Source organism: Dipodomys merriami, unplaced genomic scaffold (genome assembly GCF_024711535.1).
Source record: "Dipodomys merriami isolate MVZ:Mamm:240054 unplaced genomic scaffold, mDipMer1.0.p SCAF_16, whole genome shotgun sequence".
NCBI classification, from domain to species: Eukaryota; Metazoa; Chordata; class Mammalia; order Rodentia; family Heteromyidae; genus Dipodomys; species Dipodomys merriami.
In genome coordinates, this window is record NW_027202937.1 from 24,318,476 (window position 1) to 24,345,761 (window position 27,286).

Genomic DNA, 27,286 nt, shown 5'->3' on the forward strand with positions numbered 1-27,286 from the left:
TCAGATCTCAGCCTCCTGAGTAGCTAAGATTACAGGCGTGAGCCACTGGCACCCGGCCAACCTTTCTCTTTTTATATCTATATTTAAGCCTTTGATCCATCTTGAGTTGTTTCATTTGGCATTACTGGGGGTTGAACTCAGAATCTCATTTGCTAGGTCAGTGCTCTACCACTTGAGCCACGCCCCAGCTCTTTTGCTTTTTGGTTTTCCAGTGTCTTGACTTTTGACCAGATTAGCCACAAACTGCAATCTAAACCCTACAATCTCTGCCTCCTGAGCAGCTGAATTAATTTCAGCTGGCCTTGAATTAATTTCTGCATATAGTGTGAGGTAGCAATCTGGTTTCATACTATTAACATATGAATATCTACTTGTCCTAACTCTTACTTGTTGAAGACTCTTCTTTTCCCATAGGATTGTCTTGGTACCCTTGTTGAAATCAGTTGACCATAAGAATGAGGATTTATTTCTGAATTTGTACTTCTCCTCCATGAATCTTTATGTCAGTGCCACACTATCTTCATTTATAGTAAATGTTGAATTCATGAAGTATAAACCTTCTTACTTTAAATGTATTTTGTTGAGGTAACTTGCATATAGTAAAATGTACCTATTTTTAAAGGTATTTATTATTTGGTAAGTTTTAATATATACGTGAATAGTATACCAACCTTTAGATACAAAATATTTTTCATCTTTCTGGAAACCATCTGGAGCGATCTCCCAATCCATTTCCCCCTTCCTATCTCCATCTCCATCTGGGCAATAACCATGAATATGGTTTCTGACCTGACAGCTTTTGCCTGTTTTACAGTTTTACATAAATAGAGACCTGTACTATGTATCCTGTTGTATCTGCTTCTCTTCCCTCAGGGTAATATTTTGGGGATTTCTTCCTATCTGTGCATTGCTCAGAAGTTCATTTATTTTTCACTGCTAAATAGTATTCTATTTCAAGTCTGCATCACAGTTTGCTGTGTTGGATGTTGGAGTCTTTCCGCTTCTGGGCTACTGCAAATACAAGTGCTGTGAGCCTTTGTGTTTGTCCTGTGTCTGTAAGGTCCACCCTGGGAAGGCAGAGCAGACTCCTCCTTCCTCTTGGTTAAGTCTCCACCCAGTACCTGTGTCACCTAGGTAACTGGCACACCTGGAGGCAGTCACCTCCTTCCCCTCCCTGAGGTGAGCATCCAGTGTAACCACACCTTCTCCACCCCTGGCCTGGAGAAGTCCTGGCCTGGCTGTGGGTCAACCATTTTTATCCCCGAGGCGCGGCCTTCCAACTTGACCAGAGGCAGCCTGAAGCTGAAAAATAAACCTTTCCCCTGCCTGAATACCACGTGCTGCTCTCTCTTTCCTTGGCTGCCGATTTAATTTACCTAATAGTGTCCATGTAAGTTTTCATTTCCCTTGGGTGCATTTCTAGGACCGGACTTTTAGGGAAGCTATGTGGTTTCTCTTATTTTTTTTAACCCAAAGCAGTTGCTGCAGCCCATCTCTTTGAAATGTCCAGTGTTAGAGACTGGCTCATGATGTGCTGGAAGAAATAAAGTAGATTCAGTTGGTGTCGCCAGCAGCTTTAGTCAGTGGAGATCACCAGCGACAGCCCTAGCCCCTGGATGACCCTCCTGCTGGCTGTGGGGGGAAGTTGCCGTAGGTAGAGGCAAATGGCAGAGCAGGGCTGGGAGAGGCTGATTGCTTAACAGCCTGTAGTTCTGCCTCCAGGCAACCGGGATTTCTGAGCATCCTGAGTTACTTCCTCTGCAAGTCCTAGGAAGCTCATTAATTAAAACTAGACACCTGCTGTGGGCACCTGACATATTCCAGGTTAAATGAATGTTTGAGGACAAATATTCATTTTTAAAATCAATTCTATTGAGTTTTACATACAGTGAAATTAGTGTACAACTTAATGAATTGGATAAATGTATATACCTGACTAATGACTTTAATCAAGACTTTTTTCTTTCTTTCTTGCAGTATTGTGTGGCTTGGAATCAGGGCCTTGTGCTTACTAGGCAGACTCTACTGCTAAACCATTTCCCCACCACTGTGGGCCCCTACCCTTTTAGGATATGGCTCAGGCTGCTGAGAGATGCCAGGGGCTGGAAATGGGAGAGGAAGTGAGGGCAGGTAGCTTCTCACAGCAGGCTGCTGTCCTGGGGTGAGGAGGCCAGGGCCCTCAGGACCCTTCTTTATTACAGGGACTTCTGGGAGCCCTCAGCAGGTCTGCTCTTCTTCCTAGCCAAGCTCCCAAAATGACCCACTTGGATGTCCTTGTTCCTTTTCTGAGCACATTTATCCATCCCCTGGCCTCTCAGTGGCTGTGTGTATGTGGTCTTTGAGTGACTTAGCACACACCAGTGACTGCTGCTCCCGCTCAGAGACATCTCCAGATGTGTGATTTTACTCTGGCAACTGTCACTGTCTAGTGGCTTAAAACAATCCAGATTTTGCCTGGCACCAGTGGTTCACGCTTGTAATCCTAACTACTGAGGAGGCTGAGATCTGAAGGTCATGGTTCAAAGCCAGCCCAGGCAGACAAATCCAAAAGACTCTTATCTCCAATTCACCAGCAAAAAGCCAGAAGTGGAGTTGGAGCTCAAGTAGCAGAGTGCCAGCCTACCTACAGTGAGAAAGGTAAAGGAGAACACCTAACACACACACACACACACACACCCAACACACACACAGACACACAGACACACACAACACACACACAGACACACAGACACACAGACACACAGACACACACACACACACACACACACACACACACACACAGATTTATTCTCCTAACAATTCTAGAGGGAAGATGTGGGACCTCAGTGTGCTAGTCAGGCAGCATTCCTTCTGGAAGCTTCCAGGGAGAACCTTTACCTTTTCCAGCCTGCAGAAGCTTGTGACCTCTAGCTCAGCTCACACCGACCTCTTTCTTTCATGATGACGTCTGCTGTGACCCTTTCTGATCTCTTGTCTGATAAGGATCATGTTGATTACATCAGGGTACCAGGATAATCTAGGATCATCCTCCCTCGTCCTCCTTCATTTGATCACAAAGTCCCTTTGGCTGTCACCTAAGGGAATCCATTCACAGGCACTGCAATAGCAGACAGGGCACAGGTTTCCCTACACCCTCTGAAGTTTTGCTGAACAAAGTAACTGGAGAAGAGCCAAACATTGAATACACATGGGCAATTACCTAGTATGGTTAGTTACCAGCTCACCGCTATTGAGAAAATTATAAAACCCTTTTCTACAAGGGGAGGGTGGGATGGTGGGTGTGATCCATTGTTAGGGGAACAGTAAATGCTTTTAAGGGGAGCTCAGTGGGCTTGGAGGACATGCAGTGGCTTAGGACAAAGTCTGACTGGCCTGCAGAGGAGAAGATAGTTTGTTACTGATTCTGTGTGGGACCAAGCTGGAGGACGCTGAGGTGGGACAGGTCTGTCCAGATGCGTGGGGCACCTGCAGGACAGTTTCTTCCCACCATGTGAGTTTTCTCTTTATTTGTTATTACCTTTCAGTAGTTGTATAAAGGGGCTTCAACAAATCAGTTTATGAGTACGATTCATCTTGATCAATGTTACTTCTCTTGTTCTAGTCCTTCCTTTTCTTTTCCTTTTTGGTAGTACTATAGTTTGAACTTAGTGACTTGTGCTTGTGAAGCAGCCACACCTCCAGCCTTTTTGTTTGTTTGTTTGTTTGTTTTAACGTTAGCTGCTTTTCACATACCGTGTCAGGTTGTTGTTGCAGGGCTAGCCTGGACACTCAGTCTCACTCAAACTTCCTGCATAGCTGGAATGACAGGCATGTGCCATGTCTCACCCATTGTGTTTTTCTTCTGGTCTCCAGGTAGACAAAGGAACTTTGTGGAAGTTCAAAGGGGAGAAGTATAGGGAGGTCAGAGGGACCTTGATTCTTAGGCAGGTTCTAACAAGATTCAGAATCTTTGTCACCATGGTGCTGTGGGTACAGGTGTGTTTGGATGAACATGAGTATCCGGACCTGAGTTCCAGTTCCAGAGCTGGGAGCCTGTATTTCCTCATCTCTAAAATGGAGGCAGGCCAGGGCACTGGTAGCTCTTACCTGTAATCCTAGTCACTCAGGAGGCTGAAATCTGAAGACTGTGATTCAAAGCCAGCTCAGGAAGAAAAGTCTGCGAGACTCTTATCTCCAACTAACCAGCAAAAAGCCAGTCTGGAGGCATAGCTCTAGTGGTAGAGCACCAGCTTTGAACAAAAACAAACAAGTGAGAGTGTGAGGTCCTTAGTCCAAATCCAGTACTTTCACAGGAAGGAAGGAAGGAAGGAAGGAAGGAAGGAAGGAAGGAAGGAAGGAAGGAAGGAAGGAAGGAAGGAAGGAAGGAAAGGGGAGGACGGAAGGAAGGAAGGAAGGAAAGAAAGGGGAGGACGGAAGGAAGGAAGAGAGGGAGAGAAGGAGGGAGGGAGGGAGGGAATGGGGGATGGGGCAAAGGAAGGGAAATAGAGGCAGTACTATAGGTTTGGGGAAAGTTAAAGAGGAAGCCTTTCACTGTGAGGTTATCATCAGGACAGAACTGCTCCATAAATGATGGCTTGATGATCTGGAGGAGCTTTATATTTCTCAGCTTAGTTAGTATTGGGATGGGCTTTCATGGGGGAACATTCACCCTCCTGGCTCCCAGATCCCAAAACCCACTGCTGCAGACTAGGAAAGGGCAGGTGATGCTGACATATTGAGATGCTATCCCTGCATCCTGCCTGCCCCTCATCCAGGCAGGGTGGTCCTTGCGTGCATAAGCCAGCTGCTGCAGGCCTGGGAAGGCCCCCATGCTTGGGATGGGGATCCCTTGGTGGGAGGAGTCTATGGAGAGGTGATGAGAGGGAGGCCTGGGCCGGGAACTCACTCTGATGGGAGTCAAGGGGGCTGTAACATTTATACCAAGATGTTATTCGGTGGGAACAAAGACTGGAGAGGTCATGGTGGCTCTGGGCTTTTTTACCTCAAGTGGAAGGAGCTAAGATTTATGGGAGTCCTGGTGGCTGGCTGAGTGTACTTCCCGTAAATTGATCTTTGGTCCTCCGGATGTTACCTTACTATTTACTAAGGAGAAAGCTGGATCCCTGAGAAGGGAACTCCATTATCTGAGCTCACCCAGCTAGGAAAGGGCAAGCCTGGCTTTTGTCCAGCTTCCAAGCCCTTCACCAAGACTCTGAAATACCTGAATTCCTTGATAATAGGTGACTATCTTGGATTACAAAAAAAGGAGGAATAGGATCTCACTAAGCCAGGTGAGGCCATGCTATGAATTTTATCTGGTGGTTTATAGGCTCTTTACTTTGGCTCATGTGCTTTTTGGAGAGGGCCAAAGGCCACAGTTGTCCTAATCACTGGGCATGCTCATTCCCTTTCAAATCCATCTTGACTCTCTTCTGAAACAGGCATTATTTTACTCCATTTTGTGTTGCTATGGAAAAATGCTTGGGACATGACAACAGGTAGGAAAGCAGGAGTTTTATGAATGAGGTGATTCACACATTTGGGGCAAAATGATGCAAGATTTCACTACCCCTCTCAAAATGACATGCAGTTGAGATCTTCTGAATGAGCTCTGGAACTTTCTATTTAATATTTTGGGGTGTGGTAGATAGATAGACCATAAGTGAATGAACTCATAGCAAGTGAAACTGTGCATGAGCTGGGCCTGCTGTATTTACCATCATCAGACTTGAGAACATAAGACAGGGGGGAGACAGTCTTGAAGCAGGACCTGTTGCTCCATCCTAGATGGAGAGTCCTGTCGGACCACCTCTGATATTGCTGCAGGCTCTCCTTACCTGTGCTGTAGCTTGAGTATAGCTTGAATCAATGGCTGGCACACATCACCATACCCAGGTTTTTTTTTAAGAAATTCGTTTTAATGGGGTCTCATGAACTATTTTTCCCTAGGTGGGCCTTGAATTGCAATCTTCCCTCTCTCAGCTGGGATTAAAGGTTGAGCCATCACACCTGGCTGAAGTTAACATTCTAATTATGCCCAGCTGAAGAAACTGAAGTCTAAAGGCATGATAAAGCTTTGAGACTCAGCCTTTAGAATAGCTGTGGCCTTCATCAGTATTCTCTATTCACGTGTTTCTGACACCATCTAGAAGTTCTGGCCACAATGATCTCAATTCAAGTCCATTTCTCTCCTAATATCTTCAAAGAAACATGCAAAAATATTCACCATCTTTTGTGAAATAACTCTTCATATCCTTGAAATTTATAACTTAAGTATTACTTGAGCTCTCTCTTCTCTGGCTTTGTTTTTGTCTTCCCTCGTTGGGTTAATTTAAAGCAACAACTATTTATTGAAGGCTGTGATTGTGCTAGGCTGTTGGAAGACACCAAGAAATAGGTATAGTTGTCGAAAGGGTCTGATCCTCAAGTTCCTAATAGTGTTTATTTAGCACTTCCTGTCGCAGACACTGTGCCCAGCAGCTTACCTACATTGCTTCAGCAAATGTCATAACTGGCTGCCATGCAGAGGGTAGAGAAGGAAACATACCCCAGGCTTGGACTCTTCAGGAAGGAGGTCCTGGAGGAGGTGGAACTTGGGTTGCATCCTAGAAAGAGGGTGAACTGGAGAGACATGGAACAAAGGTAGGGGGGAGGGCATGTACAGGGAAGCTGATCCTATTTGAATTTGAAGACTAAGCAGAAGAAATGCAGGGGCCTCTGGGAGATAGAAAATCAAGTCAATGTGGGGAAAGTCTCAAACATGATATGGTAGGGAATGGTGAAGATTAAGTTTCTATATAGTAGGGGTGTGTGTGTGTGTGTGAGAGCTTGTGTGATTAATGGTCCAGTATGGACCTCGAGAGAAATGACTCCCAATTAGCATGGCCAAAGCCCTTCTCTTGGAATTTGGAATAAAGTGTTTGCATGCCCAGGTGCTGCTTCCTGCTGTCAGCTGATTCATGGGCCCTGTAATATTTCTCAGCGAAAGCAGCTTTTAAGCACCAGTTACAGGAACAGGTGTTTGCATAAAGTCTCTGCCTTGCCATATTTACCTCTTTCCTATATGTACTGCTTCCTCAACCTCTGGAGGGGTCGTGTGGACAGAGGGGAGTGTTTGTGCTGAAAGCCGCCAGGAAGAGCCATAGAACAAATCACATTTGAGGAAAGAGATTTGCAGGGAGCTGAGGCTCACTGGTGAAGGGGTGGACCATGGCTGAGATGAGCAGGCTCTGCCAACTGCCCAGGTGAAGTTTCTGTTGACTCTGGCTAGCAGGGTATAGTGTTCACTCAAAGCAGTCATTTCTCTGCACCAGCTTGGGTGCTACATAGAATCAGCTCTCCAAAGCAGCTGGGTTTTTTTTGTTTTGTTTTGTTTTGTTTTGTCTAGTCCTTCATTGTGTGCTAAACCAGTATACCACGCAAACTCCCTTAGCTCTGCAGAAGAAGGGAGATTTGGCTATTTTCCGGAAGCTGTCTGACATCCCCTGTCACAATCTTTTAGGGCCTGGGGACTAAGGAACAGAAGGCCAAGACCTATGAATTGCAGTTTGAAGCAATATGGGTGATTGCTCAAATGCACTTGGCAACTGGTAGAATGAGTCTTGCAAGCTGGCCTTGGAGAGGAAGAACAGGAGAGGAAATGTAAAGGAGGGCTGCACAGAGCTGAGCACCTTTTCTGTGGAGAGGAGAGGAGGGGAGGGGAGGACTGAGGCTGCCCTGCTTTGGAACTAGAGTGGCCCCCAAAGGCCCATGGGTTCAGGCCTGGTCTCCAGTCCTTGGCTTTGTTGTCAGCTAGTGGGGAAGTGGGGCCCAGGCACTGGAAGCATACACTTGAAAGAAAAGGAGGGACCCTAGCCCTTTTCTCTTCCTGTTTGTTTTTGTACCCGGATGTGAAATTGTGTTTTGCCATGTGCTCCCATCACAGACCCAAAGCAATAGTTATTCCGTGTGTGTGTGTGTGTGTGTGTGTGTGTGTGTGTGTGTGTGTGTGTGTGTGTGTGTGTGTGTGTGTTCTAAGGCTCGATTTTGGGACTTTGAGCTTTTTGCTCAAGACTGACACTACCACTTGTGCCACATCTCCATTTCCAGATTTTTCCTGATTAGTTGGAGCTTAAAGTCATGGACTTGTCTGCCTAGGCTGGCTTTGAACTGCAGTCTTCAGTTCTCAGCCTCTTAAGTAGCTAGGATCACAGGCATGGGCCACCAGACCCTGACAACCTTTTGTTTTTATAAGACAAGTTGGGTAGACTTTCTCTTTGTAAGTAATCTTAGGTGTTTGTTATTGTAACAGAAAGCTAACACCGGTGCCCTGAGTCCCTCATTTACTCTATAAGTGCTTTAACTTTCACCACCCAGTGTGTCTTTTTGGAGTGGGAGCCCTTGAAGTGAAGGCGTGTCTTTATTTCAGGCACCATTTTTTACCTATGCCTCATCTGCATTATTCTATTCAATAGTTATATTTTTTTTACTCCTCAATTAGAAATTTAACCACTACAAATTTCACTCCATTTCAGTGAACTCAGATCCATTTGGCCAATTCTACTCATAAAGCCCTTGTCTGGCTCTTCTTAATGCCTTGGGAAAGCAAAATAATAATAATAATTAATATATTAATATTATTATTATTAGCAATTCCCGTTTGTCTCTGAGTTCTCTTTGGAACCCACATCCCCAGCCTCCCAGCCGCAAGCCCCATAGAGACAGTCACCATTCCTTGATACAGGTCCCATGGCCTTTAAGGGAGATTTTCACCATCACCATTTGCCAGTGTCAAAGGACTGTGCTGTTAACTTCACAGTTTCCTGTGGCACTTTTAGGCTGCTGGTCTCATCTGCAGCTAATTAGAATGAGAGAGCCCGTGAGAGTAGGTGGCTGTGTGGAATTTCTCTTGCTGTCCCATCTTGAGGTAGCACATAGAGGATTGTCACATGCCTGAGATGAGACCCTCATCCTTGTACCCAGCCCATACATTCTCCCTTCTCTCCTGGCGTTGGGTTGCAGCAGTTGCTAAGCAACCAAGTTATCTGTATTGGTGCGTGTTGGGTCAGCAGATACAGAAGACAGACCTCTCTCTACTGTCTATTAGAGAATTCCAGCTGTGAGATAACTCAGCTGGCTGGAAAGTAAACTCATCTGATGCCTCCAGCCAGCTCTCTCCCTCTCCCCAGGATCCTGAAAGCTCTCTCTTTCTGGAGGCTTACCTCCTGACCTCCAGACCTCTATGGATCTGCCATTTGAGATTGGGAAAAATAACCTAGATGGAGGAAATGATAGCAGGTTCAAACTTCATGGGTAAAAGAGAATTCCAGAGGATTTTAAATTGGTTTACAACTCGTTTTCTATCTGCATTTGTATTCAAAATCTTCACAACAGGTGGCTCTTTCACTTCAGATTCTGGATTCTAACACATCTCAGATCCCCAGCTGATTAAGCTGGGAATGATTAAGTGGCCTTCCTCATCCTCACCCTCTCTTCTGGAGCTCCTCTCATCTTTAGGAGCTTCTCGGGCCGAGGGTCTGTCATTTATTGTGAATTGTCAACAAGTCCTAACAATCTCTGCCCCAAAACCCAAGTACTATGTTGAGGAGAAACCACAATGGCTTCCCTTTTAAAGAATGTATCATTGAGATAGGGGGAGGGTACTGTGCAGAATGTTCTAGAACACCAGTTCTCACTCTCAATTCACTGTGGCCTTAAGTGTCTCAAGGATTTTTTTGTTGTTGTTGTGTTGTTGTTGATTTGTTTTGCTTTTGTTTTTCCTGGTGCTCTTATGCCAAGAGAAAGATTCAGTAATTCCAGTTAGGAAGTCATTAGGTCCAAATAGCTTAATAGCTGCTTGTAACCCATTGATTTTGCAATGCTTAACAAATAGCACATAAATTAAAAAAGTATAAGTACTCACATAAGTAATCACAGTGATTTTAAGTGTAATGGAAGCTTTCAAACTTGGCATCTGGTAGGATACTATATTACCACCCTTTTTTCTTGTCACCTTGGCTTTTGTGTGTGTGTGTGTGTGTGTGTGTGTGTGTGTGTGTGTGTGTGTGTATGTGTGTGATCTGTCTGTGTTTTAATCACAGCAACTGCCAGAAACTCAACTTCACAGAGACAGCATGTCCAGTAAGGGAATTTCAAATGTAGCCCAGTGTTCCAACCAAGAACTTGTTGGAGTTTGTTTCTGTAGTGTCCAGCAGATATCAAATATCACAATGTTCATCTCAAAGTTAAAATATAGTTATGAGTAACTTGGTGCTAGGGATCTATTCTGAGAACTGCATTGCTTGGCAGTTCTGTCATTATGGGAACATCAACACCGATGAAAATGCTGATGGTCCAAGTCAATTGCTCAATGCTCTTTTTTTTTTTTTTTCTTTTTTGTCAATCCTGGGCCTGAACTCTGGGCCTGTGTGCTGTCCCTCAGCTCTTCAACTCAAAGCTAGTGCTCTACACTTCAGCCACAGCACCATTTCTGGCTTTTTTCTTCCTATGTGGTGCTGAGGAATTGAACCCAGGGCCTCATGCATGCAAGGCAAGCGCTCTACCACTGAACCACCTTCCCAGCCCTGCTCAACAGTCTTAAAAGACCTGGTTGACCAGGTGTGTAAGAGCTGCCTGCCCGCCTGCCTGCCTGCCTTTAGAATGTAGAAGACTGACAATTGATGTGATTTTCAATAACTGGGAATACCTACTAACTATGTTAAAAGGTTAGCATGGTAAATAAATAAGGCAGCAACATATGCCTTCACTACCACTGCTGAGTGATATGAGCTGTGCATGATTGTACAGGCCATACCTTTATACACCAGAGGCATGTACCTGTGTTATACCAGCATCACGTAATCATGAGAAAGTATGTCACTGGGTGATAGGGATATTTGACCTGTTTTATAATATTACGGGCCACAGTTGTACCTGTTGTTTTGTTACTAGACCACAGTGGGACCTCTGGGCCTCTCTGGTGCTGAAGTCCTCAGGTCAGGAACCATGGTTCTCAAGTACAGAATTAGGAGTAGAAAATACAAAATCCAGCAGCAACCTGGGTTCTCCTTTCATTTCATCCCTTCATGGATGCTGGTGGGATTGAATGAGTATACAAAAATCCGTCACTATCAGCCGGCCAGTGGTGGCTAACTCCTGTAATCCTAGCTACTCAGGAGGCTGAGATCTGAGGATTCTGGTTTGAAGTCAGCCCAGGAAGAAAGATCCATGACACTTATCTCCTATTAGCCAGCAAAAAGCCAGGAAGTAGAGAGGTAGCTCATGTGGTTGAGCACCAACCCTGAGTAAAAGAGCTAAGCAAGAACTTGAGGCGCTGAGTTCAAGTCCCAGTACTGGCACCTTCCCCCCACCCCTCCAAAAGAAAGGAGAGAAAAAACAACTTCACTATGATTTGTGGAAATGTTGGTGTGGCAAGTCCACTGCCTCTCGGTTCTTTCAGCCAGGATGGGTGGTGGCTGTTTGCCACAGGCTGGAGCCCTCAGGGGACTTCTTGTGGTCAGCAGTGAGAACTGTGTCCCCACAATGCTGGCTTGGCTTCCCCAGCCACTGCCCTCCCTGATTAAGCATCTTCCGGTTGCTCCCACCTGTGCAGTGGGATGTGGTGTAAATAGACAGTCCCCCTATCTCCTGCCTCCCACCTCTGGCCCTTGCAAACTCAAGCCTGTGGTCCAGGGAGCCTGAAGGCTTGGGCTTTCTTACAGTAAGCCTTCCCAGTAGCACTGATGCGGTCTAGGAGAATGGATTCATTTCTCTTGTCCATTAAAGAATTAAAAGGCAGGGGTATGTTTAAGTGAATGGAAAGCCATGGAAGGAAGAAGCAAAGCCCTTCATCCTGAGAGAGGCCCCAAAGATAAATCCAGTGGGGTCCTCTTGGAGGGTATGGGGCTCCTTCCATACCTCCTCCTAGGCTTTGTGCTGATTGTTTGATGGCTTGCACATGGGCTGCCCTGGCTCTTTTCATTGGTGGAGCAGACACCCAGGGCATTATGGGAAGAAGCATTTGAATGGAAACTCAGGGCATTATTATGGGAAGATAGCAGCAGTTGAGCAGGATCCCCGGGCAGTATGAGAACAAGAAACGCCGTGATGGAACACATGTTATCAGCAGCGTGTTATGTCTACCACTTTTTAAATCCCTGTCTATCTAACAGTTTCCCTTTTTCTCAATTTCATCTGCATGCAGCTCTCTCCTCTAGCTGAACACTAGAAAACAGAACTTGGGGAATCCCAACCCTGAGGTGCACCCCAGACCTGCCACACAATCAGAATCGCTCGGCCTCAACTTCTCCCTTTTGAATAAATGGAGCAAATGGTGCTGGTACGGTGCTAGCATGAGCCCATGGAAGGCTCCCCACACAGGTACAGCTGCTGCTACTGCTGAGAGAGAACCAGAGAGGACACAATGCCTTGGCAACATAGAGACTAATCATAGGTCTTTGAACCCTGGAGTACCTCACTGAGGCATTCTTTTGGATGGAGAAAAAAAACACGGAAAGAGCTAGAAACACAAGAAGGTTTGAAGAGGAAGCAGACACAAGTCAGAGACCTTGTACTAGCAGGTCCTGGAGATGAGATGCTTCCTTTTTTGAAGGTGGGGGGTAATTTCCCCCAGGTGTTATTTTTGTGACTAATTTTAGGCCAAAAAAAAAATCCAAACAAAAACGAGACTCCCTTGGCCTAACTAATCTAATCTTGGGAAGTTAGCAGTGGTGGAAGATTCTAGCTGGCAACACAGGACAAAGAGGGAGAGATGGCAGGAGTGAGGAAGGTTTAACTTGTCGGGTCTGTGATTGGTGTACAAATGCAAGGCATCAGTATATACTAAGTGGGAAATGAACTATGAAAGTTGGGGCCAGGGACAGGTGGGGAAATTGGGGGAAAGCCAAGGAGGGGATGACACTGTTCAAAAAGTAATGTACTCATTATCTGACTTATGAAATGGTAATTCCTCTGTATCATACGTTAATAATAACAACACACTTCTATTAAAAATGCAGGGTACATGGCATTCAGAGATGCCAGCACAGTGGAAGCTGGTTGAGAGAGAGCCTGTCATCCAATCATATAGCACTTGCCTGAGCTTGGAAATAGCATGATCTTGTGATATGACCTTATAAAAAGTAAGTCTTCCTGAATTCCTGACCTAGAGCAATGAAACACAGCACACAAGGATTGTTTTAAGCTGCTACGTTTGTGCTGGTATATTTGCCAGTACCCTTGGAAAGAAAACTAGTGCAGCAAAGCTGTGAGGACTGCGGAGAAGCAGAGGTGTCTAACTACAGGTCTAATGATAGAAAACACGGCGCAGCTTCAGCTGGTTGTGCTGGAAGCTCTGGGGAAAAATACCAATGTCTCTGGGTCTTTTCCATTTTTTTCGAGAGGCACTAAAACCAGACAGGATTATCCTGCTTTTAAGCAGTGTATCAGCTGGGCAAATGTACTTCACTAAAGCCACCCTCTTCACTGAGGAGGTACCAGCATTTTCTTTCATTTGTTGTATTGCCTGGTGTGAAGTGATGATGGTGGTTCTCTTGGAAGCATTGATCTACAATGGATAATGAGGTGCTAGGGCTGGGAAGGTGGCTCAGTGATAGAGCGCTTGCCTTGCATGCCTGAGGCCCTGGGTTCGATTCCTCAGCATCACATAAGCAAAAAGAAAAAAGCCAGAAGTGGCTCTGTGGCTCAAGTGGTAGAGCGCTAGCCTTGAGCTGAAGAGCTGAGGGACAGCGCCCAGGCCCAGAGTTCAGGCCCCATGACGGGACCCAAAAATAAAATAATGAGGTGCTAAAGTTTTTTGTTGGGACTGTGGGGGAGGCTTTGGAATTCCACAGGAAGCTCTCCTTCCCTTCCTCCTTCCCTCCCTCCCTTCCTTCCTTGAACTCAAGGCCTTGTACTTGCTAGGCAGGTGCTCTGCTACTTGAGCCATATCCCCAGCCTAGTTCTTTTTTTTTTTTTTTGATAGTCTCTTTTCCCCCCACCTTTCAAGACTGGTCCACTGAAGCTTTTACTCATGTCTCTCACATAGCTAGGATTCTAGATATATACTACAACACCTGGACTATTGAAATAGGGTCTCCTTTTTTGCCTGGGTGGGTCTTGAACCATGACCCTCCCTATTTCTACCTCCTGGAAAGTGTACTTGTCTTTTTTCCTGAGCAGCCAAGCTATGCCTGTCTCTTGCTAAATGGGTGGGTTGGGAATGGAACTGTAATCCCAAATAGTATTCTCACATCCAGCTCTACCATTTCCATGTTTCTTTTTAAGTAGCTCAGTCCATCTTATTTGACTTTGGTGGACTAATGGATCCGTATTCCACCCTTTGTCCATTCGTTACAGGAGGTTCCTACCTCTGTGGAGAAAGTTGTGGGCCTAGCTTTGAATCCTGGCCTGTTCGGGTGTGAAGTGGTCTTAGCTTCTCCATGCCATAATTCCAGTTACTTGAGATAATGAGTTTGACCCCAGTGTGGAACAAAGTTAGCATGAGACCCAACCCAAAGAGCAACTACAAACAAAAGGGATGGGACACAGCTAAAGAGATAGCGTGCTTACCCAGCATGTTCAAGGCCCTGAGTTCAATCCCAGTACCTTTCTTCCTCCCCAAAATTAAAAACTAGAGCTGCTCCCTAGCGTAGCGATCCCTGAAGAATCATTTGGGAGCCCTGCAACATTGTCTTCCTGCCCAGGGCAAGTCTGCAGGAGACTAAGCCCTCTGGGCAAGGGGCCTATGTCCCAGGTAGGTGAGCCTGTGCAGCCCTTTCCTGCCCTATAAGTGCCACAGGTAGAAGGGGGGGGGGGGGGAGAGGGTTGAGAGGTGGGCGGTGCCTGTGGAGGACAGAGGCCTGGATGGAATGACAGCAGTGGCCAATGTTCATGCAGCTGTGTGAGGACTTACAGAAGCCACATGAGCTCCTGCACACGGAGAGGGCTGGGGTAATGGCTTCAGTCCTGGGGGATGGACCAGAAAGACCTTCGGTGGGTGGGATAGGGATGGCTTTCAAAGGGCCTAGATCTAGAAAAGCCCTTTACCTCTATTTTGGTGCAATTTCGACTGCCAGGGTTGTCAGCCTTGCCCACTTCCTTTCACTGGCTGTGACCTCTTTCAGAGGCTAGTGCTGTGACAAAGGAGCTGACCCAATTCCATCTCAAGTTCAAAATTAGGGTAGAAACTTAAGTTCTTTTGGGACTTGGCATGTTACCAGCTGAGGCCGAGGCCCCTACCCTCCCTGCCCTGGATTCTGCTCTCCCCTGAGCTCTCTGGCCTCCTGCACTGCACAGGTGTGTGGAGCTGGCAGGAATGGGAACATGAAGCTCTGGGTGACACAGGCACCCAGCCAGCCTTAGGACAGGATCATCAGAGGCAGGGAGAGCAAAACGTTGAGACCAGGCAGGCTCAGAAGTGAGAGGATCTGAGTTCAAGGTCCAGCTTGAGGTCTCACTGAGTTGTGGATCCAGGAAAAGTGGCGCATCCTCTCCAAGGCCCATCCATAAGGTGGGAATCGCATTGGTGTCTGCCTGATAGGGTGACTAAACAAAAAAAACCCCAAAACCTATGTCTATAAATGCTCAGCCCTTGTGGCAGGATGTGGGTGCACAGAAAGGGTTAGTTGCTATTTGAAGCTGTGTCATTATGACAGGGAGCTCTCTGCTTTTGAGATGGAGACTGAAGATCTGGCTTCATCTCTAGGGTGGCGCTTCTAGTTTACATTGAGGAGGGATGGGGCACAGCCATGTCTGGCAGGTGCTGTGACCTCCGAGAGATGAGGAGAGGGAAAGCTGAGTCCGTCATTCAGGGTGCAGCATGGCGAGGTTACAAGCAACCCTGTCTGTTCATACATAGTACCCACTTCTGTCTGCTAAAACCAGGGGGTTTCTTGGACTTACCGTGTTTCTCAAGTTCACACCCAATTCTGCTTAATCTCTCTTGAGGCATATTCTTTTTTACAAGTTTAATGAATTTGTCTCTGAGAAAATTGCACCCCAAGATACACGCAGGTTTTTTTTCTTTTATTTTATAAAAGTGGCACAGAGATGTTACCGTTTCGTAAGTCAGGTAATGAATACGTTTCTTTTTGGACAGTGTCACCCCTTCCTTCACTCTCTACATATGATTTCTGCCAACAGTTCAGCTTTATGTAGTTTCTCAGATTCCAGACTAAGCATCTTGTTTTGGACCATTTTCTTCTAAAGGGACATCATCTAACATCTGAATAGGCATCTGAACTCCGAATCTGTTTCAGAACCCAGCGGAAAGGTCACCTCAGGTAGAGATAACAAAATCGGTTTGGCAGCCCCCTCTTCCATAGTCTCCCTGATTGGGTATCCTCTTAATTTGCATGATCTGATTGGTCAGCCTTCTCTTAGATTTGCATGCTGTAATCACTCAGATCCTGGTTGCTCTCTTCTAAACTAGCTCCTCATTTTTCTCACTTGTTTGTCGCTCCTTTTGTTTATGAGGTTGAAAGGACAGCATATAATGAAGGTAAAAGACCTCCCTGCTGGAAATGTCGAGGCTAGAGAGAAACCTTTTTCTGTAAGTGTGGGAGAAGAAACTCAGAATTCCTATCAGACGTGCCATCTTTCAGGGGCTATGCTGGTCTCTGGGGACAGCTACAAGCCACCAGAGGACCAGATCCACTTAGCTTGCCAAAGATAAAGGGCTGTCAACAGGAGTTGGATAAGCAGGAGGCGCCACAGGAAGAGTCCCAGCAGGGTTAGATACAGCGTGTGTAAGCGCGATGCCCTGGCAGGATGGAGGCTTTGAAGTTCCAGGCCATTCTAGTAGGAAATACCTATGGCATCTGGGTAGTCACCAGCCTCCAGGTACCCAGGGCTGAACTGGTTGATCAGGGCAGCTGAGGCATCTGCTGTGTTGGAGAGCAGACAGCTCTGGGTTGTTCTGGAGAGCTGTCTGTGGGAATGCCTTGCCCAGCTCCTGGGGGAAGGGCAGCCTGTGCATGGAGTATCAGGGCAATAGAAGCCCTGGTCTCCTGGTTGTTGGATAGATTGGAACCAGCAATTTGCCACGAGATAACCAACCTGAGTTTGGGGGAGCAGCAGGCTGAGGTTCCTTTCCCTCCTTGAGCACCGAATCCTCAGGAGGCGAAAGGGCTCTTTAGTTCAATTACACAAAATAGGCTCTGGAGTAAGCCAACCTGCTTCTGAAATACTGACTGATGAGGTACTGGGATTTGGTTTCAGGGCCTTATGCTTGCTAGGTAGGTGCTCTACCTCTTTGTACAACATTCCCAGCCTTTTCTGCTTTAGTTTTCAGAGAGGGTCCTCTTTTTGTTTGGCTGGCTTCTGGCCATGACCCTTCTACTGTCACACAACACCACACATCAGCTTTTGGTTGAGACTTTGCCTTGGCTGGCTTCAAACCTTCCAGCTCCATGATATGCGTAGCCAAGAAGACAGGGGTGCACGACCACAGCCAACCCCTGACATTCATTTTTAAACTTCTGACAAAGAGCAAAGCACTCTGCCTTGCAGGTGAAACTTTGCCTTCCTGTCTGTCTCACATGGCTCCCAACTTTGGCCCCATGAGGAGGTGGTAAGGTATCTAGCTCTTATTTAATGTTTGTGACTCCATAGCTCTGACTTTAGTTACCGATGAGGGGTTCTTGTCCGAATAAAAAGGAAGTTTCAAGCCCAAAGGATCCCCAAAGCGCTCTCCCCTTTCTGCAAAGTGATCTAAGGCAGAGGAGGAGTCTGAAGGCTTCCATAGAAGGGAGGTCCCTGTCCAGTTCTCTGCCACCCACCCAAGGCCACCTTGTGGACAAATGAGGCAATATCCCCATGACACCGTTTTTAGGTTCAGGGAGTAGGAAGATGATGGCTCCCAGCCCTAGGGGGCAAACAGGATAACCAACATCTATGAGTGCCTAGAATGCTGGCCTGTTGCTCTCCATCCCTGTAAGAACCCCATTTTTCAGAGACTTTTCCCTCTTCTATATTCTGTTTTACATTCTGTGTATTTGGCATGAAATGGGACCCACCATTCCCAGTCCTTGCTTAGTCCTCTGGATAGTGTTTCTGCGAGAAACACCTTTGCTTTGCTTGAAGCCCCAAAGGTGCTGATCTTCAGCCTTGGAACAAGGATGCCCCATTTTGCTCCACAGGAGTAGAAATGTGAAATCTGCTTGCTTACAAGGATCAGCTCTCCAGGGCTCAAGGACTGGGATAGGTGCATGCTGGCTGGGACCTATTAGTCACTATGAACATCGTCATCCTTCAAAGACTTTCCTGTCTCATCTATTTTTGTTCTCCTTAGTTGTGCAAAGGGGTTTCATTTCAACATGGCACTTTGTGAATACAGTGTATCTTGTTTATAATTTTGGAAATTATGCAAAAACTTGAAGAAAATAAAAATCTTAGGGCTAGTAGTCTATAGCTTGGTGATAAAATTCTTGGCTTAGCTTGTGCAAGGCCCTGGGGTCCCATCCACAGGTCCTACTGAATCAGTCATAATCCTTCTAATCAGAGTAAACCACTACAAACACTTGAGGTATCGCCCTGCATGTTTCCTTTGTCTCTTTAGGGGAGTTGAGCTCATAGTGAGTGTATCATGGAGTCATCCCTTTCACGCACATTACATCAGTCATCTTGCTCACTGAAGTCTTTCAGGCATCTCTTCCCTGGCTGATCCACAGTCTATTGTGTGCTGGACTCGTTTCCTTCCCCTATCTTGTATTGCTGGGCATTTTCATCACTCCTGGCTTTTGTTTCTCCTTTTCTTTAGTAAATAATGCAGCCAGAAGCACCTTTGGGCACGAAGCCCTGTTTCTATCTTAGCTTATTTCATTATGATGGATTCCTAGAGACCTCTTATCTCATGTGTGAGGGGATCCTCACAACTCATGTGTTAAATGTGGATGTTACCAAGCAGGCTGGGGAGGGAGGCATTTTCTGAGATGTAAGCAGGGGAAAGACTAGGAATCATAAAGCCCAGCCTTTATCCTTGGGCAACTCCCAAGATAGTGGGGGACCCCCCCCCAATACAGAAATAGCCCAAAGGAGAGAAGCCTGTCTCATGAGTCCATTATGGGTCTCAAGATGGACCGGAGCATACAATCATCTTGCATTTTCTTGAGTTTTCAACAAGATCTTTTCTCCCTTTTTTTTTTAATGTGGGGCAGTACTAGGGCTTTTTCATTCACTTGAGCCACAGCTTCACTTCTGGCTTTTTGGTGGTTAATTGGAAATAAGAAGCTTACAGACTTTACTGCCCTGGCTGGCTTGGAATTAAGATCCTCAGATCTGAAGCTCCTGAGTAACTAGGATTACAAGCATGAATGGCCCGAGTCTGGCTCATAATTCTTAAAGCACCATTGATAAGGAGATGGCAGTCAGGGATCCTGGAGGCAAAGGACAGAGACTATGTCTCACAGGTGTGAGGCAGATCTTGACAGTCTTCTCTCCTTGCTCATTTTCCATCTCCTCTTCCTTCTTTCCTTCCATCTCCCCCATTTCTCCTCCCCCTCTTCTCTCCACCCCTCCCCTATATCATCCCACCTCTATCTTCTTTTTCTTCCTGTTCTCTTCCCTGTCCTCATGCTGGTTCAGGGCCTCAAAGCTGATGCTCTTCATGCCTCCATTTCTGGCTTTTTGCTGGTTAAAGAATGTCTTAGATCTATCTGCTTGGAGATCCTTAGATCCTAGCATCCTGAGTAGCTAGATTACAGGGGTGGGACACCAGTACTCACAAAAATCTGTACCTTTTCTAAAGATTCCAGTTGGCTGGTCCAGCGGAGGTGTTTTTCTCATTCCCTGTCATTCTCGTTCTCTTTGATCCTTTGTTTGCTCTATACCAAACCCTACTTAGTCCATAAAGGGCTCTCAGAGAGGCTCTCTCTAATTTATCTACCCATTACAGACATCACAGGAGACTAATTCTTACATGGCCTGAGAGTCACTGGCCAAAAGCAACAAACCACCCTGAGGCAAAGATTGCTGAGGAGCCAGACACTCCTCCCATGTGATGAATACCTCATCTTTATGGGTAGAGAAAAAGCATTAAACAAGCATAATTGAAACCATGCCTGGCCTTCATCTGGAATGAAAAATAAACAAGCAAGATTAATGCTCCATATATAATCCAGGGGATGGGCAGGTTGGGGAGTAGGGATGAGAGGTTAGGCCTTCAGAGTTATCATTAAGAAACTTTTCTCACAATCCAGACCCACCTGGTCTAGGGTTTGAGATTATACTCACTCTGCTTCTACCCAGATACCACGCTCCTTTCTATAGAGGATATGGTAAAATATATTTCATATCTCAACCTATAAGGCCTTGCACATAAGATCATCTTACTTAAATGTTTTATATATGTTATTTTCTTGCCTGGGCACTGTCCCTTAGCTTTATTGCTCAAGGTTGGCTGACACCCTACCATTTCAGCCCACTCTACTTCTGGAAGATGATTGGAGATTTCTTTGCTTGGGCTTGCTTCAAATATATGATTCTTAGATCACACTCAGCCTCCTGAGTAGCTAGGATTACAAGTATGAATCACCGGCACTCTATATATACTTCCAATAAACAGTGTATATGTGTGTATATATACATGTGTGTATATTATACACATATACATGTATAATGCATATGTACCTGTGTATACAATATATTATACATACATATATACATACAGCAAGTATTTTAAAATATCTTACGTGAGCCACAATCCAGCCCTATTTCCTATACATTTATATAGAAATAGCAAAGGAAGTATTTTATATCATTAAATTATCCATTTATTTCCGAAATGTGGGGCTATATTAATATACCTACGGAAGCCTATTTAAATCCATACCAACGGCTTAATAATGAATTCAATTTGCATATTTAAAGATCACCAAAATGTGTGAGATGTATACAGACAGACAGACATCCATATGTTCATACACACACACATACATCGGATGGGCGGATGTATATCAAGTATTAGAGGGCGTGAAATGGTTCCCAACCTAGTAGCATCCAGCCGGGTTGCGGCTGCGCCCCGGCGGCCACAGCGCCCCCTGCCGCCCGCTCCCGGCACGCCGCACTCACCTGCCGCTCTCGCTCCCGCCCGCAGGTATTGGCAAGAACGTCATCTGCGACCGCACGGCCACCCCGCTGGACGCCTTCCGCATGATGTCGGCGGCCCACTACTACCCCAAGCTCATGAGCATCATGGGCAACGTGCTGCGCTTCCTGCCCGCCTTCGTGCGCATGAAGCAGCTGATCGAGGAGGGCTACGTGGGCGAGCTGCTGGTGTGCGAGGTGCAGGTGCACAGCGGCAGCCTGCTGGGCAAGAAGTACAACTGGAGCTGCGACGACCTGATGGGCGGCGGCGGCCTGCACTCGGTGGGCACCTACATCATCGACCTGCTCACCTTCCTCACCGGCCAGAAGGCCGTCAAGGTCCACGGGCTGCTCAAGACCTTCGTCAAGCAGACGGACCACATCAAGGGCATCCGCCAGATCACCAGCGACGACTTCTGCACCTTCCAGATGGTGCTGGAGGGCGGCGTGTGCTGCACGGTCACGCTCAACTTCAATGTGCCCGGGGAGTTCAAGCAGGACGTGACGGTGGTGGGCTCGGCGGGGCGCCTGCTGGCCGTGGGCACCGACCTGTACGGGCAGCGCAACAGCGCGCCGGCGCAGGAGCTGCTGCTCCAGGACGCCACGTCGGTGAGCAACTCCCGGCTGCCCGAGAAGGCCTTCAGCGACATCCCCTCGCCCTACCTGCTGGGCACCATGAAGATGATGCAGGCCGTGCGTCAGGCCTTCCAGGACCAGGACGATCGGCGCACGTGGGACGGGCGGCCCCTCACCATGGCCGCCACCTTCGATGACTGCCTGTATGCGCTGTGCGTGGTGGACACCATCAAGAGGTCCAGCCAGACGGGCGAGTGGCAGAACATTGCGATCATGACTGAGGAGCCGGAGCTGAGCCCTGCCTATCTCATCAGCGAGGCCATGCGCCGCAGCAGGATGTCGCTCTACTGTTAGACCTTGTGGGGAGTGGGGAGAGGAATCAAGCCTTCTGCCATGGGGGGCCCCCCGTGAGGGGATGTGTATAGGGAAGGAGGAGGGGGTAGCCGGAAAGGTGAACCCCAGAGAAAAGATCCCAGTCAAGAGTGTGGGTGAGCCAGCTAGCTGGTGGTGACTCAAGCCTGTAATAATCCTAGCTACTCAGGAGGTCGGCCCTCTGAGGATCACTTAGAACAGGGGTTCAAAGCAGGAAAGGTCCTTGAGATTCTTATCTCCAGTGAACCACCAAAACACCTGGAAGAGGAGCTGTGGCTAGAGCACCAGCCTTGAGTGAAAAAAAAAAAAAAACAGAAACAAAAAACCTAAATGACAGCACTCAGGCCCAGAGCACTTAAGTCCCAGAATCCTCACACACAAAAAATGGGGTTGGACTGAGTTCAGGGCCTAGGCGTATTAGTTCTCCCCTTCCCCTCCCCTTCCCTCCATACTGGGCTTTGCATGAGAGGAAGCAGGTTTAACACCCTCTCCTTTTCTGGGCTTTTACTGTGAGAAGCCAGGAGGGGCTGGATGCCCTCCCTACCTCATCCACCCACACATCGTAGCCTCCCTTCCCTTGCTAGCCCAATAGCCCTACAAGGTCAAGGCTCTGTGTCGGACAGCAGGCTCACTGAAAGCCAGCTTCCCTCCACACCCCCCCCCCCAGACACTTTTCCTCCCATGCCCACATAAACTTGTTAGTCTAGGGAGAGCTGGGGGGGGGGAGTTGAACTAGTGACAAAGTTTGAGTTCCAGAAAACAAATTTTTGTTCTACTTGAAGTGTCTGCAGGAAAAAAAAAATACTTAGTTGCAGAGTGTACAGCTTCCTGGATGGTCTTCCTCTAGGAACCAAGGCTGTGTATAACCAGCTCCTAGCCCTTTACCTGGTGCCTTAGGGGAATGTTACTAATGGCAAAGGAAGAGAGCAAACACACTTCATCAAAATAGGTGCGAAAGATAGAGCTGTCCCTCTGGGATTGTCAAAAACAGGAGCCACCCCAGAGGAAGGGAATATGGAGCATAGCAGAGGCCCCACGCTGAAGTGTCAAGGTGGCCCTGCCCTTTGCTTCAGGCAGCCCTGGGGACACCTCCTCCCCCCATTCAGTATGGACTTGACTGCAGAGTTCTGTGCTGTCCTCCAGGACTGCGGGACAGAGCATGCTCCTGAACAGAAGGGAAAATGAGTCCATCCTCAGAGTTGCTTTGGACTCTAACATCCCCACTCTTACCCAGCTAGGAAAGGCTGTTCAGGAATCTCAGCCAGACGCCTCTTCCCTTAAGACAAATAGTTAAGACTCCTTCCCTCACATTGGTCATGACTCTTGGGATTCTGACACCTGAAAGTTTTTAAGTATTAAGCAAAACAAAAGGATAATAAACACATCTTAGTATCATGAGCATGAGTTCAGAGCCCTCTGAACTCCCTCTGAGAGGAAGATGGACAGCAGACGAGGCAAATGTAGAAAACATCTTTGGCTGGCTCCCTGTCTGTCTTGTCTTTTTACTCTATTTTCAGAGCTTACATTATGGAGACAGCTAACCATAAGCTCAGCACTGACTGAGCCAAAAGGGAAAAAGCCAGCCACATACAGATACACACATTTGTAAACGCTGCCATCAAATACCACTTAAATCATTTTGAAATATTCAAGTCTGCTCTCAAAAGAAAGACTAAGTGTGTTTTGAAAATGGGGAAATTATCTTTGCTCCTCACCCTTTCAGCTCCCATAAGGCATTTAACTTGCAAGGCTGAGGTAGACTATTCCTTGTGAATCTAGCTTTAATCACAGACTCCCTGAAGTCAAACCAGTGTTTTTGGCCTGCAACTGAGATTTAACATTTTCAAGTATCTGGCGGTAGAAAGGAAGAGCCCATCCCCCAGTCTCAGAGTAGGAAACATGAAAATAGTCCAGCAGTCAGGCATGTCCTCCATTGCTCAACCTGGAGCAGTACTCTCAAGGCCCTGGCTAGAACTGCAGCCATGGAAGGTCCAAACACCAGGGGGGTGATGGTGGACATTTTCCTGGTATAAAGAAGTAGGAACTGATTTGCTGAAAATCACACTACTTCCTGGTGTCCTATATGGGCCCTATTGGTTGACACACTTCATGGATAGCATTCCACATTTATAGCTTATCCAGTTCAAAACTGGAGATTTGATAGACTGGACATCTTCCAGTACTAGTTTGTGCAGAGGGCCGGGTGGTAGACTGCTTGGATTCCCAGTCTCTTTTCCTCTGGGAAAGAAGCTTTTGTGGAAACTGAGGGTTTTTTTTTCCCCTAGCAAACCCAAAAGGTTGTCATGAAGAATGAAGGGATAGAAAACTAGAAGACTCCATGGGGCTCACTTTTCTAAGTTATTTCTAATGTATTCTTGGAGTATGATTTTTATATTTCTGTATTTAACCATGATACTTGAGAGTTTATTTTTCCTTCCAAAGGCCTCTGAGTTCTGTGATAAATATTCAGGATCGAAAACAAAAAAAAAATGCATTTGAGGCCAGGGGCATATAGGAAGAGTATATATTCTTTAAAGAAGCATGGGAAACTACCTTAGTAAGTATACTCAAACTTTACTGAAATGCATGTTGTAGGTAGATGTAGGCACAAGAGGTAGACAAGACCTAGGTAGCTTATTGCTTAACTATTAAGAGACTTCTTGAGTGGGCTTCTACCCTTGGCTAAGCATGTACTGTGAAGCTGAGATCTCAAGTTACCAGCCAGATCTTATACAAAGGACGTTCATTCAGCCTAGTACCCTCACAGCTGGGTACTACCTGCTGACTGACCAAGGACCAAGACCCAGCATTAATCCAGCCCCTTCCTCCCATGATCTATTTCAAGGGCCTAATGTAACCGACCTGGCACATTGAGGACTTCCCATTCGGTTTACCCTTGCGTATCTTCCCCCCCCCCACCCCTCCCGCCCCAGCATTGTGTAGATGCCACTGGTTGTCTGTCCTACAGTCCAGGTTCTCAGAAAGAATGTAGGTCAGGGTCTTACCAGGTATCCACAGGGAAAAATCCTGGTTGTTTGGAAAGTTTAGTCTTTTCTGGAGAACCTGTGGCCTCCATCTTTAGTCTTTTCTGGAGAACCTGTGGCCTCCATCAGTTTCTTTAAGACTTCTCCCCTCTATGGGAAGATTACATTGTTGCATACTCCAATACACCTGAGTTTCCTAGAAGCAGATACCATGTCCTTTGTTGCCTGCACACACTCTCGGAGCCATCTTGGCTTATTCTAGGACTTATCCACAGGGTGCAGGGGATTTAAGTACAATTGCTTGCTTAAACCATAAAAGAACACCTGGTAATAATTGGGTTTGCTCATTCCCTTTTATACACAAGAAAGTTGCTTGCCCAAAGTCATCCATCCAGTAAGCAAAAGAGGGCTCCGTTGAATCACAAACCTTCTCCAAACCTCCATTTGTGCTTATGCTCTTCCTGCCCTACAGAAAAAGCCTTCCCTATCCAGCCCTGTGGGGGGAGCCATCAGTTCCCCACGAAGCAACTATGTGTTGAAAAGACTGAGACCCACAGCTCCACTCAACCACAGACACCACAGTTCCTGGTGAACATGATGCCCTATTTGATGTTCATCCAGGAAGTCATTAGTGCTGCAAATAGAAGTAGTCCATTTTCCTTCCCCTTCCAAATGGAAATAACACTCAGCTTCTTTTCAAATGGAATTCCTAAGTTGGGTTTTGATTGTAGGTGAGGCAGTTACCCTCAGAGTTGGGGATTTCTAAAACGTGGCTGGCCAACGATTAGCTGGCCTTGGAACTTGCTGGGAGTGGGTGGCTGGGCCGGGAAGGAGGTATTGAGGGCAATATAGTAATTTGTCTTTCTCAGGGAGTGGGGCTTTTATGGTTCATTTGTTAGTGACGTGGACTTGAGCTGTGCATTTGTACTGTCCTGCTCTCCTCTGCATTCCATCTCCTCGCTGCAGCTTTTGAATTTGACCTGGGATGATAAGCTAAGTTTCTGATCTCTTTTACTGTGGTGGATATAGGAGATGAAATCAGTTATTGATATTCTTGGGCAGAGAGTCAATCCAAAGTGACTTCAGAGTATAAGATAGTCGAATCCTTTCCTCTTATATCCCAGAGAGGACAAGTGACATAGCCCAGGCTATGGTTTTCTGATTCTAAAATCTTATACTGCTTCACTCAGCATGAAGTTGAAATTAGAATCTAGACCTAAATTGGATCCTCTGAGCTGTGGCCAAGTAATATTTTTTAAAGATGAACTCAATTATGTCTTGAATGTACTTAGAAAACTAGTTGTTTAATTTTTCCCCATTATAACTATAATGTGAACAATGGTCTCTTTGTTGTCTTATGTAGCAAGGATGTGAGACATGAATTCAGGTTTCCATCTTTGGAATTTGCTACGGTCTACTCTACTTCAATCCCTCTGCCTACTCCATGGCTCCAACAGGACTTAGGTTTCAGCCTCTGACTCCACCCACTGCCTACTTTCTTTAGCCATCAAGAGCCCTAGAGTTTGCTGGGTAGAAGCCATGCCATTGGAGAGTTGGTTGGAAAAACATCAACTAGCAAGAATCCCATTATTTCACTTCCCTTTGGGGAGAGGGAGGAAGGCAATGAAAGAAAAGTTGTGTAAGTCTGCAGTGTGGTTCCACAGTGTTTATTGGCAGTGGAAATGCCATGTTGCTTCCCTACCCTGGGCAGAGGAACCAGCAGAGAGCTCTGAGTATTAGGGGACAGTCCAGATGGGCTGGAGCTGCTGGGATGTCTCTCCTGCAGAGAAAAGACCACCTGTGCTGCTCTGAAAGCGATGGGTCCAACAATGATGGGAGTCTGGCTGGGAAGCAGCATTGTGGGAATAGACAATAATAGCCGACTGGCCCTTTTCTCCCCTGCATCCGAGTCCTTATTTGCTGGGGCCCTTAAGAGCAGCTATCAAAGCATCCGGCTCTCTCTCCTAGCTCCTGAAGTACTGCACTACTGAATACTCTTGAATCTGCTGCAGCCCTTCCTGTTTACACCAGCAGTGAATAGAGTGATAAAAAGAACATGCCATATGCAATGTGCTTCGTGCTTAGTGCAACAATCAAAGCTCACCCGGGCAGGTGTAGCAGAGAGTACACAGATGACCCTGGAGTCTTAATGTCGCTGTATCTCTCCTGCCCCACCCAGCTGTCTGCTGACCCATGCAGCCACCACAAGGGCTAAATTACTGATTGAGCCCACTGGTTTCTCCTCATAAAATGCAATGACTTATTTGTGATCCTGAGTCTAATCCCAGGCTCAGAAGCATAAGCTCATGACCTAC

General features: G+C 46.6%; 1 protein-coding gene across 2 annotated transcripts in view; it reads left to right on the plus strand.

Annotated features, from left to right (window-relative positions):
* The window catches only part of Gfod1 (Gfo/Idh/MocA-like oxidoreductase domain containing 1), a 101,784-nt gene extending 79,483 nt beyond the window's left edge, over positions 1-22,301 (plus strand). For both annotated transcript variants that reach the window (XM_070024542.1, XM_070024543.1), the window contains exon 2: positions 21,050-22,301. In XM_070024542.1, coding sequence (XP_069880643.1) covers positions 21,050-21,969 — 920 coding nt within the window. In that variant the 3' untranslated portion in view covers positions 21,970-22,301. The remainder of the gene's footprint in view (positions 1-21,049) is intronic.
* The last annotated feature ends 4,985 nt before the right edge of the window (positions 22,302-27,286 follow it).